At 38.6% G+C, this 16,407-nt stretch overlaps 1 protein-coding gene across 4 annotated transcripts in view; it reads left to right on the top strand.

Moving 5' to 3' along the window:
• The window catches only part of UPF2 (UPF2 regulator of nonsense mediated mRNA decay), a gene marked incomplete at its 3' end in the record, with an annotated part of 63,036 nt that extends 46,629 nt beyond the window's left edge, over nt 1-16,407 (top strand). For 3 of the 4 annotated variants that reach the window (XM_080580856.1, XM_080580857.1, XM_080580855.1), the window contains 3 exons: nt 3,379-3,520; nt 7,301-7,421; nt 15,097-16,407. In XM_080580856.1, coding sequence (XP_080436982.1) covers nt 3,379-3,520; nt 7,301-7,421; nt 15,097-15,106 — 273 coding nt within the window. Of the gene's footprint in view, nt 1-3,378; nt 3,521-7,300; nt 7,426-15,096 lie in introns of those variants that run through there. The other variant, XM_080580854.1, reaches the window with a different exon arrangement.

Here is a 16,407-nt window from a genome sequence, read left to right as displayed (position 1 = left end):
GTTCTACAAAAGTTGTAAGTGAGGAATTCTAACTGCTGTCATTGAGTAGGAAAGGGATTTAGAGAACATTGTTCAAAAAATGTTTGGCTTTTTCAGGATAACTTACTGGGAATATCCAAAGTGACCAGGAATTTTAGGATCTGCATATTCTCAGCAAGGGGAAAATATTGCTGGCATTCTATGGCTTGAAAAAGAAAGCACAACTTGTTCAGGAGATTTCCCTCCTCCTTCCCCCTAGTATTTGCTTTTGGGAGTAGGCTCTTCCTGCCAAGACTCCTCTAAGTGTTTCTAGAAATTATTTTTTTTAAAAAAAAGTCACTCTATACACTACTTCATTTTTTTGAGTCAATGAAAGGCTTCTTTGTCCATAATTTTGCATTCAGAAAAAAATACGTCTTAGTAGTCATTTTTATAGAAAAATAAGCAGGAAAGAAGAGGTGGAGTTTAAAAGAAAATAATAGTTTCTTAAAGTATTTTAAAATCTGTGAGCAGAATTTGTACTGAACTTTGAAGTGTTGGATGTATAATTTACTGGTAACTTAGCTGTAAACTTTTCAGCATTTTAAAAACAGACAAAAGGATTATGCAGACAACATGGAAGGCTGTAAGTAATTTCTTATCCTTACAGTCAATCAAATGGTGAGCATCACCACCTCACTGTAATGTCAACTAATCACTTCCTGTCTTATCAGTTGGCTCGATCTGTGCTCTTTGTCAAAGGCACTGCAGAAACTGGAAATCACAGCTGTAAAGGAAGTACTTGCTGATGAAAATGGAATGCACTGAGCTTCCTTCTGGAGGTTAATATTTGATAGTTGATGTCCAGTTGTTAAATGCTCAGTTCACATGCCAGTGGTCTGCCTGATTTTAGTGGGACGTTGGCTACCAGGTGTTTGAAACAACACAACTGATTGCTGTTTACCAGCAGCATATAACCTGAATTAATAGTCATTGCAGGCTGATAACAGCAAGGACATCATAATTTATTCTCCTCTGTCAGACTGCGATCAACAGCAGCAGGTGGTAGGAAGAATATCAGGTAGACCAGGGTCTTATTTTTACCTGTCACCTACAGTATCCTTGCATGACAAAACTGACAAAAGTAGCAGCAGTAGAACTCAACGTGGATGTTAGAAATCAGACTGTGGCATCACGAGTTACCCACAAAAAGTGAGAGAACAAAGGGAAGTAAAGAAATGCATCATAAGTGATGAGATCCAAGGTATAATACCATTGGATGCTTTTTGAAATCATCCAAGATTTATGCCAGGTAGATGTGAACACAGAGGAGATTTAGACTGTCAAAAAGAGAGTCACCTAACAGCAAGAAATGTGGTTAGTACCTAAGGTAAGATTTCCTTTCATTTGAAAGATTTTTAGCAAGATAGCATAAAAAGGTAATATCCATAGGATGGTCATCTGGCCTTGAATGTTCTCTTTTCTCAGTGAAGTTTTTATCAAATCTGTAATCTAATCTGGTCTTCTGAGAGATCATTTTTAGTTCATTCTTCAGTTTGCCATCTCAGAAGTTGAATTCTTTATATTCCGTCCCCCATTTCACAGATCTTACAAGAGGTTGTCACTACACCTCTTTGCAGATTGGAAATGTTTCATTAGCTCAGTAGTCACATCCTTTAGTGATTGTCGTCAGTGACTTGATGATTTCAGCTGACAAGCATCAGGTTGCCTTGAGATAGTGACTCAGTGATATTTTGTTAATTACCAGCCTGTTGTTTTTTTGGATCCGTTTCTTTCATCTGCCCCCATTATATATTTCACTTTTCTTTTTCCTACTGTGAGCATCCTGTCTGGATACATTTACCACCCACTTAGACACGGTAAATCCATAGAATAGACAAAAAGCAAAGGATGCATTAAGATGGCTGAGGAGCTTCATGGTGGAGTTAGGAAATGATTATTACCATGAGATGCTGCTAGTGGACTGGTTAGTTGCTTCTGTAGGTTGTGTAAACCTCATTTGAGAATACCTGGGAACTTGCATAGTCTGCTCAGTAACTACAGCTTTTCTCTTGGAATTTCAGGAACTTTCATTTTCATTTCCTACATAAACCTTAATAACAAGCTTGTATTGGCATTCAATATGACTGATACTTTGCTTAATAAAAAAAAATCTTTTGCCTCATCTAAGTAAACACTTCTGTTGATAGGGTTTTATTTTACCCATTTTTTTTTCAGTTCTTTGTAAGAGTCTATCTTAACTGCTTGAAACAGTTTATTTGCAAATGTAACATCAGAGCACTTGATATCTTCTCACACTCCTCATTAATGTGCTGCCAGTGGGGCTCTGCTCCGTAATAGGTACTTGGAGCTTTTTCAGTAATTACTGCGTGAAATACTACGTACATGCAGTGAAGACTGTTTACTACATAGCATCTCAACAGAGGTCTTGTTAATGTACCATTTTGTCTGCGGTTTTGACAGCGTAGCAGAAGAGAACGCTGAAATTTGCCTGTTTCTATTTCTGTGGAAATAGATGATGAGAACAAGCAGCGGGATTCAGAGTAGTTCGTGGAATATGGAGTGTGATTATCTTTAAACGCATTATCCTACTTATAGCTTGGCAATATTTATTTCTAATGGAGATGCAGTTGAAAGGGGAAGTGAAGTTTTTCTGAACCTTTTCATAAACTTTAGCGTTAAAGGGTTTCTGAAAGCTATTGTTTCAGTTTGAAGTCAGATTAAAAATTACTTTTTGGGATTACTCTAAAATATTTTCCTGTGGCAATATGAGCGTGAATTTTGAGTCTGAGGACAAAGAAAATGTACCCATCCCTATGTGTTTTCCTAGCACTAAGGAGCTAGAATCATCCATAGAAAAGAGGAGTACTCGCCAAGGAATGCTGGAGGATACCTGAAATCCTCAGAACTTCTCTCCTCTGTTATCACAAGGGCTAGTAGTAGAACTTCTGCTTAGGGGTTTCATCTCTTTTTTGGAAGAAAGAGAACTTCGTAGGGAGATGCAGCTTTCTTGAGCCAGCTGTGGTGGTTTTATCTCAAGACCAGTGTAATTCACTGCGGGGATGTCTATGTAACAAGGCTTGTATCAAAATAAGAAATAAAGCATATAGCTGTGTGTTGCTGGTGAGAATTTTTTTCCAATTACTGGTGTAATTGTCTATTGCCTTAGCAATGCATCAGCCTTTTTTGTGTGTTGTGTATGTCTTCAGAGCATCCAACTACCTTGTATTTTTCTCATGTGTCATTAAGCAAAGTAGAGCTTAAAAAAAAAAAAAAGGGAAAAATATTTTTCAGTAGAAACTTCTACAGAAGGTAACTGATCATAATATAGAAATAACCATTACCCTTCTGTCCTTTTTTTGTTCTCTGATGGGCACTTAAACGTGTTTTCACTTGCAGTTTAAGATTTTAAATGTACCGATGTCTTCCCAACTTGCTGCAAACCACTGGAACCAACAGCAGGCTGAACAGGAGGAGAGAATGCGGATGAAAAAGCTCACTTTGGATATCAATGAGCGGCAAGAACAAGAGGACTACCAGGGTAAGAAAATAACTGAGTACTTCATTTTCATCCTCAGAGGAACTTTCATGGATCTGCAGAAATATCTGTGATAATTAGCAGTAGAAGTTCTGAATATTATTTTTGTAATACTTCATGGAAAACCTGTACTTCAGCTCTTCATTATATGCACGCTTTACTCTGTGCTCAAAGATGTTTTCACAGCTCTCCCATGAAAGGGAGCTTTTAAGTGGGTCTCAATAAATCTAAGCATTTCTGTTTAGTTTGGGAAAGGGGATGAACTGGGATCACAGTTTCCTTGAAAATAAGCCTATTTTTTTGTATGTGGAAAAAAAAACCACAAAATTAATCTGATGTTTGTGGCATTGTCTCCATTAATGGAAGAGAATTGAGTTGGATACAAGAGGTATTCACTCTGTGCAATTTAAAATCTGGTTTTTAGGTATAAATACACAAGGGTATTTGGGGTCTTCACATTAAGACCAATCAAATACTAACATCAAATACTAACTGGTAACCTTTGCCTGAGAAATAGGACTGTTACTCAGGTGTTCCAGGAGCCCTAAAAATAGAAAATGTAAGAATACATTAATGAAATGAAAGTTTCATACAAATTATAGCTTTAAAAAGCAAATTAGATCATGTATAAACCAAGCATTTTGGAACATGGACAAATTGAAATAATTAATACAACAAATCATATGTAGTCCCTAAACTAGTGCACATGTTTTTCTTTTTTTTTTTCCAGACTATTTTCCTTGTCTTACTGAACTAGTAAACAAAGCCAAAACAAATAAAACTGCAGGTATTCAGTTCTCATGTTAGTTTTTCCATTTAACATCTCCAAAGTTCCTGCTCTATTTTTTTTGCTGTGAAGATGTTGCAGTCTGGTGGTAATCACAGTATAAGTAGTTAATTATCAGGAAATCTCATTTAAGCTATTTAGTGAAAGGTCATTATTCATTAAGAAATGGGAAATTTAAATTAAAGCAGCAGATCTAATTATATATTAAAAAAAAAAAACACACCATGGAAACTAACACTTCATTCAGGATTTTGATAATACAAGAACTAAGCTTGTAATCCTGAAAAGGAGTGTTTTTCCAAAGTAAGTGCCTACAGAGTTGTGAAAAGGTTGTACGATATATTCTTAGCACTAAATGTTTTACTCTGCTTAAAAATTATTTTCCAAGATGCTTCCCTCTTGTAATGTCAATTGATGAAAAAAAAAGAGAAACAGTAGACTTCAGAATTAGACACTGAAGTGCTTTTTTCAGACTTTTTATGGGGTTTCCCTCATTAATGACTCTTCTGATATTTTTCTGATGGTCAGAGCATTTGGTTTATTAGGGCCTGTCATGTGAATTTGTGGGTATCTTTAAAAATCAGCCTGTTTAATGTAGGATTTTATTGCGAGCAGTTGTGATTCATATCTAAAAGATGATCACATTCATTTCGTCATAGTGAAATGAATCAGACGACCGATAATATTAAATAACTATTAATAGGCAATTTTTTACATTCTCAGATTTTTCTTTCTAGGTGCTGTCTGTAAAACATTAATTCATTGGAAATATCAACAGTCTAGAAATAGGTTTTGTTGTAACTAATACCAGTTTTAAAATTGATTCATTTTTACCTTGATTTTCTTTTGTAGACCTGAGTAACATGCAAAGTAAAACCAAACTAAAAAGGACACTTTAATTCAACAGATTACACCGGCCAAATAACATTCCTGTTTGGCATTATTTTTAATTACATATAAAATAAATATAAATAACATGCAGCCCGTGGTTCCTTTTGAGGGTTCCTGTTGAGGAGTCAGCTTGCTTGTAACAAGTTGGTACACATACGAACACACTGACATTTAAAACCAACTCTTTCTTTGTTTCAAGCTTTGAAGTTACCAAGGGTGGGGGAAAGTCATAATTCCTGGAAGAGTGCCTCAAGGTTGTCCGAACTTTTTCATGTACATTTGTTGTTTTTTTTTCCATCTACACAGGTTAGGTAATAAATGAAAACTTACCTGCAAAGCACTTCAAAGTATTACTAAGTAATTATTTAATATTAGTTAATGTTTATTAGTATTACACACACTTTAATGCGAAGAAGCATTAGGAACTGGGTGATGCTAACTCAGGCTAGTATTTTTGTGTACTTTTTTTTCTTCACTAAAACCAAAGATGGGTGACGTGCTCAGCCTAGCTAATATGTTGTGTTCCCTTGCCTTTTCTCCCTCCTGTTATCTTCTCAATTACTCAGTTTCTCATGTTACTGACTTGTCACAAGCTCCACTATTTTCTTTTACTTACAGTGTGGAAAACAGAAGAGACAGGTACGCACGTGCTGGACGGTTCGGTGCTTGCTTCTAGCGCCTGTCTGGCAGTGTACCATCATCTCCTGTTTTCTTCCTGGTCTTGACATTGCCTTGTTAGAGATCTGTCCTGATAAACAGAATTGTTTCTGAAGGATGTAACTTCCTGACGTTTACAACTACGAACTATTCAATGGTTTTCTTGGCCTTTTCTGGGTGTTGATAGGGGACATGCAGCGTACGAATACGCGCTTTATTAACTGTTGACACCAATATTGTATATTAAATCATTCATAGGTTTGCAGTTTCCCAAAAATCGAATGGATAACTTACAAAGTGCGTGCAAAGCTTTCAGTAAGTGTTGATAGAAATCTCACCAGTCTCCAGTTCTGACTTGTGCAAGTCTTCCCGAGAGTGGTGGAAGTTTGTTTCTAACGGGTGGTGGGCATGTGTCTCCAATACCAGCCTGGAGATTAGCAGAGATTACAGAACCAGACAGAGCAGACTTTCAAAGACAAGCTGTTTAGCAGCTCGTTCCACCTTTCCCCTTCAGCTATTCCATCTGTTTGCTGAGCGGGGTAGATTCTTGCACAGGTGGACTGTCAGAACTACTTGCCATCCGGTGTGCTGATGGACAGACAGAGGATATGTGGAGGTTCTTGTGATGTATTTGTAATTACATCAGATACTTCATAACCATTAACTTAATCTAGTAAAGACCTATTTTTTTATCACAACAAAAATGAAGTGAAGCTTTACCAGCTGTCAGCACATCATGCTTCTACTTAAACTGAACAAAAGCTGGGTGTCCAGGGCTAAACTGGTAACTGCAGGCTGCTCTCAGCATCCATCTATTTCTTCCCTCTGATCACGTAGAGCAAAATTCCATCCCAAAGACAGCTGGTGTAATGTAGGTCAGCTGAGTCACCCTCTTCAGGTCTGTCTCCTCTGTAAAAGGATCCTATTAGGACTAGTTTAGACAAATACCTGACTTACGGATGCTAATTTCGGACAAGTTTCTCACTGTGTCTCTGCTTGGCAGCAGGATTGTCCAGTTGTTACCATTTCAGGGCAGTTTTATGTTAAGGCTTCCCACAGTGCTGTGAACCTTTGTTCCTCATCATTGATTCAGTCGGTGGTGGCTGCATTCGGAAGGAAAAGGTCACGGCTCCCTTCTTAAGCACCTGTGATGAAAATCATGGCTGGCAGTTCCTTCTGTAAGAACATCTGGAAACGCAAGTTCACGTTATGGGGTAGTGTGGATTTGTCAAAGCTGTCTGTGCAATTTCAGTAATTTAAAAAATAATAATAATAAAATGAGCTGCTCTGGAATAACATGAGAAATATTAACCCTAAAGCAAAAAAAAAGTAAATAATGTCTTTTTTTTTTTTTTTTACTTCGTGGCTGTGAAATGTGATTGTGTAAATTCCTCTTTAAAAAGATACATAACAAATGTATTTAACTTTCTTTCTGTTTGAAATTACAGAAATGTTGCAGTCTCTGGCACAGCGTCCCGCTCCAGCAAATACAAATCGCGAGCGGCGTCCTCGTTACCAGCATCCGAAGGGAGCACCTAATGCAGATCTAATCTTTAAAACTGGTGGGAGGTAGGACAATCTTCCTCTAAATGTGGTATTTCTGGTTCTAGGCAAGTAATTACCTTCATAATTGAGGCAGATAATGATCTGCATAATGCGAGTAGATTTGTTGGTTTCCTTTCTAAAGCATTCTCTTAAAATACCGAGCAGTGTTTTGTGCTTCTAACGTGGTGTCTGTGAATATATCCTTGACAGAGGTTGGGAAGCCAGAGGATTATTTTGTTCAGTAGTCACTATACAGCTTTAATATATCCCTGTGCCTTCTCTCACTCAGATTAAGCTTGAGAAAAAAACTGTCAAACTAATGTTGCAGCACAGATTTGAATAGGCAGAAGTTCAGGTGAAATGCAGTGTTTTCGTGTTTCTCTTGGTAAAAGTTAATTTTGGAGGTAGGTAGATGAGAGCAACAGTGGGAAGGGACAAGTTTACTAAGTGGTCTACCTTTGTAAACTAGAAATAGGTTAATGTATTATGTTACAGTAATATTGCCAACCTCCTTCTGGTACATTTCTGTAAGTATTTTTATAGCTCTCTGGTTTCTTGTTCCAACAAGCCCTTATACAGAAACAGCTTGTATAAAAAAATCCTCTTTTTTGAAAAAGGACTGCATTTTAACTTTTTTGAAGTACTAAATGTAATTCAATAGAATGATTGTTCTCCATTTAGCTTTTCATTTCACTGTGGCCTAATACTGTCATAGAAATAAAAACTATTGTCACACTGAATTGCCGTAGCACCTGCAAGTGTTTTACAAGTAACTATGCAGTCTTCTCTTGCAGGTCTTCCAGTTATCTGTCACAAATACCTTGTAGCCTGTGTGACGACGAGCACACTGAAGTTGTTCTTTAAATATAGGGACCAGATCATCAAATATGATACTTCTATTTTTTTAATCTATCTATCTAAAATTTACCAGGACAGTAGTTCTTTTCAAAGGCTTCTGTTTTCAAATGTTTTAGGGAAAACATAATTTAGGATTTCACTGTAAACTAGGTCAGGCATTGTCCGGGGAACAGTTTAAGCAGTGTTTCCGTGTTCAAATGTCTGTGCCATGTGCTTGCAATTCTGATATAGTTTTGTCTTATGTAACTTACTCTTTGTTCCCTTTAATCTATAAGCTCCTTAAAGCAGGGACCAGGAAGTTAGTTTTAGTGAGCATATTTTATTTGCTTCGTAGTGCAGTGCTCAGGCTTGCAGTCATGCATCAGTTGAGCTATCCTAGCCTGTAGTAAGGAAACAATACTTTTTTTTTTTAACCTGCAGTGAAGGATGCTTAAGCAGAGTTTTTATTTATGGAAGACTGGGTCTAGCCATGGCTTACCACCACTAGTACAGGCTGTGTGTCATTTACACATTTAAGAGCTTCAGATTTATGGGATATATTCAGAATTGTCTTCTGACTTTGACAGGTGAATTGCAGTATTCCTGCCTAGACTACCCTCACTTTCTAGTCAAGGCTACCCCACCAGCTCCTGTGAGGACACTAGAGTATCTTGCTGTTTGTTCAGAGCAAAATTTTCACACTGAGCTTTTCATTTTAGCATCTGTTTGAAGAAATCTTCACTCTTTTGTATGCTAGAACCAATCTGTGTAACAGTCTGTAATATTGGTGGTAGGTGGACGGTTGGACTGGATGATCTTTGAGGTCTTTTCCAACCTTAGTAACTATGAACTACAGACTTGTTTACGTGATGAGTGAGCTAGTTCTGGTTGTTTCTTTGTGTATGAAGACAGATCAGTTGTTTTCTTGCAACAGTAACTCTAAACTTACCGAAAATAATCGAGTCTGTTCCCTTCTTTAAGATATGCAACTTTTTATTCAAAATTTCCTCAGGTCGGGGGTAATAGGAGCAAGCAAATCTCCTTGTTGATTCCATTTTAAACAACGATCTGACAGGTGTTTTACCTTTACTTTTGTATTGCTGAACGTGCCCTAAGCACCAGTATTTTTATTTCACATATCAATTAGAAAGTTGGGTCCAAATCTGCCTATGGTACTAGATGATTAAAAAATGAACAAAGGTATCGCTGGGTTCTCTCGTATGTTTTTGGCCGTAAACAACTGGATCTGGCTTTGCAGTTAGCCCTACTTTTATAGAATCATAGTAGCAGGAGTTCAGGCTAAGTGACCTCCAGGGGGCCCTTTGAACCTAAAATTTTCTGTGATTCTATTTTGGTCTAGCAGGGTCCTAAATAAATAATTTAAAAGATTATAGATGAGTAACTCACACCAACCTTCCACCCACACGTTTGGCAACTCTCACCTGCGATAACACCACAGTAAATGGAAGAATGAATTAGTGGCAGTGGCTGTAATGCATGAATCACTTAAAGAGAGAAATCTTTTATAGTCATTACTCTTATTTATTAATGTTCTGTTTCTGTGGTGAATTAAATGCAATGAGACTTCCAGCTGTTGTCAGATTTCGTATTATTAGTTAGTGTGTGCAAAATGCTGCATCAAAAATTAGTTTCTTGCTCTTTATTTGTAATCACCTGCTTGTATAACTTCAAGTTAAGACCTGCTAATCGTACAAGGAGAGGATTTTGGGGGAGGACTTGAACTTTTAAGGCTGACTGGCCTTGAAGGTAATTTACTCTAACACCTTTAAAAGCAGAGTTCCTTGACTTGCTTAAGCAGAACGCAATGGGCAACAATTTAACAACTCTCATTCTTGCCTCCAGTTCTTCAGCCTTACAAGAAGACTTTGGTTATCAAACTGTTAAACTGGGACTTCAGGAAACTCAAAATCTACAAAAGTAATTTTTTATGATGATGTTATCAGGAAAATACTCTTACAGTTTTGGAGAACAGCCCCTCGCTTCACTAGAAAGCGCCTTTCTTATCTTTTAAAGAGGATTGAGATCCATTAAATGACTTGCTCATAAAATGGAATATAAATAATTACATTTTATGAAATCTGTTTGAAAGCATACGTTACCAAGAAAGGAAAAAAGAATTACACTGAGAACTTCGAGTGTACGGAGTAAGCTTTACCAAGGAGGTTTTTAACTTTAATAAGACTAGTTAAGTCTAGTCTTATTAAAACTAGTAACTTCAAAACTCTGCTGTTTTGAAAGGGTAATAAAGAAAAAAGACTTGTTGCTGTGAAAAGGCCCACTGAGATGCGTGCGTAAGCTGACAAACTAAATCATGGTTAAGTTAGTTGATAATTTCAGCTCGGCTATTTGCATCTGACTCTTATTTCTCTTTAACCCATTTAATGAAGAAATATGAAGCATGAAGGTAATAACAGGATGCTAGGATTTTATTAGCTAAATATTCTCATAAGAGTATTTTATTAATGCTGAAAAATCAGAGTATGGATAATAAGGAAAAATGTGAATAGAACTTTATGGTTTCGTGTTTCAGCTGCTGCACAAGAATACTTCGTGCATCACCCACCATGTAGCTGAGGTATTGACCAGTGTTGCATTTTGAAGCTTTCAATTCACGTACTGAAATACCAGAATCATGGGCAGCCGAAATCCGATTGCTCATATTCTGTTAGCCTCGCTCTAGCTGTCATTTTTTTTGGACTAGACAAACCCTTGGTGTTGGTGTGTCACTGTCTTGAGAATTGACACACGTATCCCGTGGTTCATCACGCTGTTTAGTTGTCTTTTTCAATGGTCTCTTATATTCGTGTTCAAAACATGGGAAGATCATCACTGTAGCAGTTGTATTTTACTCTAGGTTCAGATTTTTTTTGCTGTAAAATTGTTCCCATCTTCACATTCAAGGTATCATAAAAAAATAAAATATTCAGTGCTCTATTTAATTACGTGCTAGGTCAGTTCACCCAGGTCTTTGCCATTTTTTCCACCAGCAGTTTAGTCTTGTCCCTTTCTCAGTTGTCATTTTTAATCCTGTATTACATCCTTTTCCCTACTACGTACACTCACCAGTGTAACCTTCCATGAAAGCCATCCAGAGAAATGCAGACCTCCTTTTTTAGCTGTCTTAAGGGAGGACGGCCCAGGGTAGGTTGGAGGCTGCGTCCTGATTCCTGGAGCTTCTTTTGTCAAACTGCACTGGGACATGAGGGATAAACACCTCAGGGCCTGGCTTTTCTCTGTCTTGGCAATACGGTGCTTGCTGGGCTCTGCAAATACGGGTTTGGTGTGTAGGCTAGGCTTGATGTGAAGAGACTCGATGAAAATCATAGCTTAGAAGGAAAGGAAGGCAAAATTTTATTTACAAGTATACACGCTTATTAAAGACTTTTGATTTAAAAAAAAAAAAAGACATACTGCTTATAAATAAATAAACCCTCAAAACTACAGTTTTTGGACTTCTGGAACCTACCAATCCTCAAAACAAACACCTCAGTTTCGTGACTTTGATTTGATTTTATATGGGAGTATTTTATTGTTTGAAGAGATGGAAATACGAAGTAACTCGAACAGCTTAAAATTCTCTTCCTTCAGTGAGTCTGGGTTTTGCAGATTATTTGAATCGATAACGTTCAGAGTATGGGAGCTGATAATTCAGATTTACGAAGAAATGGCTGGGGCACCTTAGGATCTTAGTAGTCCAGAAACACACACTCTGAAAGAGGACTGGTCCAGAGAGCATATTCTTGCACAGGTGAATTGATAGCAGCTATCTAAAATCCAGTGCTCCATTTTTCAATACACCATGGCTAGGTTAACGTTCTACGTTGTGCCATTTCAATTTTGCTGTTGAGAGCTCTTACTCCTTCCGGCAATCGTAATGTGCTTGGACTCGGTCAAATACACATCTGTTGAAATTTCTCTCTGTTCCACGTTAAGCTACGATACCTGTAATCTGTTACTGCATTAATTGTCCTGGAATTAAGTCCCCTCAGTCTTGCATGATCCCCTGTGGAAGACAGGTGATGTCTTGTTCAAGTCCCTAGATCTCTGAGGCAGGAATGAAGTGGGCTGTGGTGCGACAGGTACTTACGTTTCCCAGGTTTTAAGTTAGGGCTGTCTCCAGTATTCTCTCTCCTATACACAGCCACAGAAATCCATGTGTGCTGCTTATTCTCAAGGGCCAGTTTTGTGGGGCAGAGAGCTGAAAGCAAACGTCGGTCGTCTTAAGGCATCTCTGCTGCCATGCAGGGGGGCAGCTTGGAGCAGGAGTGTGAACTTCAGGTGCTCCTTTCCTCCTTAAACAAGCATCCTCCCCGCTAAAGCTTGTGCATCCAAACACAAAAAAAAAAAGCATGTTCAGCACAATAAGGCACCCAAAGAAAAGAACTGTTCCTGGAAAAAAACATTGTTTAAAATGGAAAAGTAATTTTCAGGTGTTCGTTGGGTTTATTTGATGTTGTTTGGTTTGGTTAATGTGATGGAGAAGGAACCAGGCAGTACCAAAGCCGAAAGTGGGCATGGAAAGCAAAGCAGCAAGGGAGTTTTGAGAGGTGTTTGGAGGCTAAGGAAGGTGCCTGAAGTCTGTGAAGAAATACGTGACTCCAGAAATACACAGAGCAGTGTGGGTTGCTGGGGGACATAAAGGGATTAGGGAGTAGCGTGCAGCTTAATCTCAAGGACCTCACACCTTAAAAAGTAGTAAGATTTTTTTTGCATGTCATCTTGTGATGTCAGTGTGCAGAAGGAGCTTGTTTTCAAAGTCATGCGTGTATTATCTCAGGCACATTTCAATTTAAGTCACGTCACTGTCATGCTGATGCAAATACTCCCTTAAATTACACACATAATGGATTCTTTGTTATTTCCTCACCTGTACAAATGGTGTAATGTTTCCGAGCATTTTCACAAGTTCCCATTTTCTACTCCAGGCGTGGTTAGGTAAAATGCATCTGGTTTTCTGTCCTATGGAGGATGTAGCCAGTGTTAATACTTACGTGATGCAGTTGAGAAGATGGCTGTAGGGTTGTTATACCAACTGATAACTGTGTTGGTAGCAGGGAAGGGAGGTGGGGAAGTATGTGCAAAATCAAATTTTTGAACCTGCAGTTCAAGCTGTTTTTAATTACAATAATGTACAGACTCGGACCTTGCCAAATATAGGTCTGGATCAAGGTTTTTGAACAGAAGAAGGGGTCATTTTTCTGCTTATTGTCAAAATTACTTGGCAAATGCATAGTTTTTCTGTCTTTAAAAGTCTATCCTGATGATTCTTGTTAGTTTTTTTTTTAACTGGACTTTTAACTGTTTTGTGCTGTTTACTGGTTTGAAGGGAAGTGTCCTGTGAAATACCTGTTTGTAGAAATACTGCTAAGACTTACCAGCACCATCGTGCCCTAATCCTTTGACACACGGCTTGCTCTGCCTTATCTACCACCAGCATGCCATGGCAGCTGCTGTTTGGGATGAAAGTAACTTCTGCTAGGTTAGATGCACGCAGATAGTTGTAACGCTTTTCCCTCCCTCCGCATCAACAGAAAATAACTGTGTTTTTTAGGGGAGGTGGGGAGGTAAAAGCATGATCCTGCAATGCACTGACGCTTGAAATTTTTTCGCAGTTGGAGCATTCATCAAGTTGAATCTCCTTAAAACTGAAGTTCCTTGCTTTGCAGCCACATAGCCGATGTTGCTGATGATTTGAGTGTGTCAAAAAGAGTTGGAATATTCTGTTATTTAATGCTAAAATGCGGTTAAAACAAAGAAAAAAAACCAAAAGCACAGTAAGTTCTAGAGGTGCATCAGCTCAGTACCTCCTGACAAAAACATGGTGTATTTAAACAAAACACAGGAACGCTGAATAACTGAGATACTGAAAAATAAAGCACCGCAGTATATAAGAATACTGAATTACTGTGGAAGCTTCTGTTCCAAGAAATGCAGAAAGTCCTATGGCTAGTTTAACGTGCTTGCGACATTTTTCTCGCAAGATTTCCAATAAAAGCTGGTTTTAGATTAACTTACTGTTTAGCAAATGCTTGAGGTTTATGCGTTAACGTAAAGAATATGACCCGTTTCATTTACGTGGTAAAAGACCTGGGTGTGGAGCCCGGGAACTTCCTTGGGATTGTAAATATTGTCGAATTTTTACTTTGTTTTGCACTAGTAAATTTTATAGCCTAGAAATCAACAAAAAACACGAGCGCAGCTGTCAGCTCCGGTATCCGGGGTTAGGGAAACAAGATAAGTGCTACTTCTAGACTTCCTGGTCATGGATCACGTTCCTGCAAATTCGTGTGATTTTTTTCAATGCATTTTTACATTCTTAAGAGAGAAAAACGTGGCTTTTCTGGGTAGGGACCTGTCTTTCAGCACCAAGGGATGACCAAAGGCTTCAATACAGCCGTTATCTCTAAAAATGTTGTAAACAACTACCTGGCTCTGGGAAGTCCTCTCTAACGCTTCTGCAGTACTCCTAAAAGTAAAGAAATTGTGCACAAAAATGAAAACTGCCTAAAATAACATGCACGTAAATTCACACGTCGTCTCTGCACTTCAGTGACCTAGCACCTTGCCTGGCAGGATAAGGCAGCTCTCTCTGAACAATTTTAGATTGATCTGCTGCAATTTTTTATGTAGGGGACTTGTTTTTCTTGATACAGAGGTCTGCTGTCTGTTGTCCAGCACGGTCTCACTTTAAAATGTGCACGGCTGATAGAAGCGTGTAACCTCCACGTGCTGAGGCTAAAGGCAGATCAAAATCACCATCAACAGATTTCGGGTGGTTGCTGACCTGGAGAGCATTGGATATTTCTTACTGAACTGTTTTTCTTTCCCTTTCTTTTTGTAGGAGACGTTGATCCAGCAGCAAGTGTCATTTCATTAGGTCCTGTATCTCTGATGTTGTGGATAGTGGAGTCCTCCAGCAATTAAATGAGAGCAGTGGACACATCTCAGCATGTCAGCCTAGAGCGTTCAGAACCGAAACCTGGGACAGGCTGGGGCCGTGGGGCAGAAACAGCAGCCTCCTCTCTTCCCCCCCCAAAACCCGCACAGAACAAGTGGAAGCTTCCAGTCATGGCCTGCCAAAAAAAAAAAAAAAACCAAACCAAAAAGCTTTTTGTAACAGGAACCATGTGAGGGTTAATCTTCTCATACGAGCGGAAGCAAAGGAATGAGATGGTTAACTTGACCGGGGAGCAGCTCGGAGAAAACAAAAGATCAGCCTGAAATTCAGATGGATTCCACTGGAGTGGAAAAGGTCTTGGTGGCGCCCAGTACGTGGGAAAGCAAAGCTGCACGCTTGGCGCAGGCTGCGTTATCTCTGGATCGAGCACTTTGCGTCGGAAGGGTGTTCGTTGGGGGCTGCAAATCTACAGTAGGAAAACGTAGAGCAAATGGTGAAATGGAAAAGAAAACCCTGACACGTGGGAGAACGTCTCAACCCTCAGATGCTCCTCCCGACCTGCTGGTTAAGGAGTAGCCTTCTGCTGCCAGACAAGCGAGAAAGAAGGGGTTGGGGAGCGGGAAGGGGCGAAAAAACACTTAAGAGCCAAGGAGGTAAAATGTCTGTTAAGGTTTTAAATAGGATGTGAAGTGGATTAACACAGGGTGTTGACTCATACTGCTTGGAACAGCCTGACACCAGCCTAAGGACAGGGATATAGTTGAGCCCATTGTATGTATCATTGAAAACCAAAATGTGCCAGTCAGCATAACAGGGGGATGTCAAGGAGCGGATCCAAATATTTTGTTGATCTTCATGGGTTGATAAGCCTCTGTGTCTATTGAAACAAACAAACAAAAAAGTTTAAAAAAAAAATTTAAATACATCTGGAAACAAGTAGAATTTTTATTTTTTTCTAAGTAGAAATGAGGTTTCTTGGTCTGTTTCTGACAATCTGTTATTTATTAGCATAGATTTTTGTTTGCTTTCAGGTAGAGGTAGTTAATTCAGTTAAGGAGCTCATCTGTATGTTACTAATTCTTTTTTTTTCTAGCTCTTTTAAAATTCTTTTTACCACTGTTTTTGGTTTCTGCATGTAGGAAGAGAGACTTGTAAAATTGTAACATTTCATACAGAAATGCCGCCCGATCTTCACCAGCTTCAGAAATCTGACCTTTGCCAATGCTGCAATAAAGTGTTGTAATTTAGAATTGG

Source organism: Anser brachyrhynchus (assembly GCF_964034855.1).
Source record: "Anser brachyrhynchus genome assembly, chromosome: 1".
Classification (NCBI taxonomy): Eukaryota; Metazoa; Chordata; class Aves; order Anseriformes; family Anatidae; genus Anser; species Anser brachyrhynchus.
The sequence above is the reverse complement of the archived record's forward strand: the minus strand, read 5'-3'. Positions and strand labels throughout refer to the sequence as shown.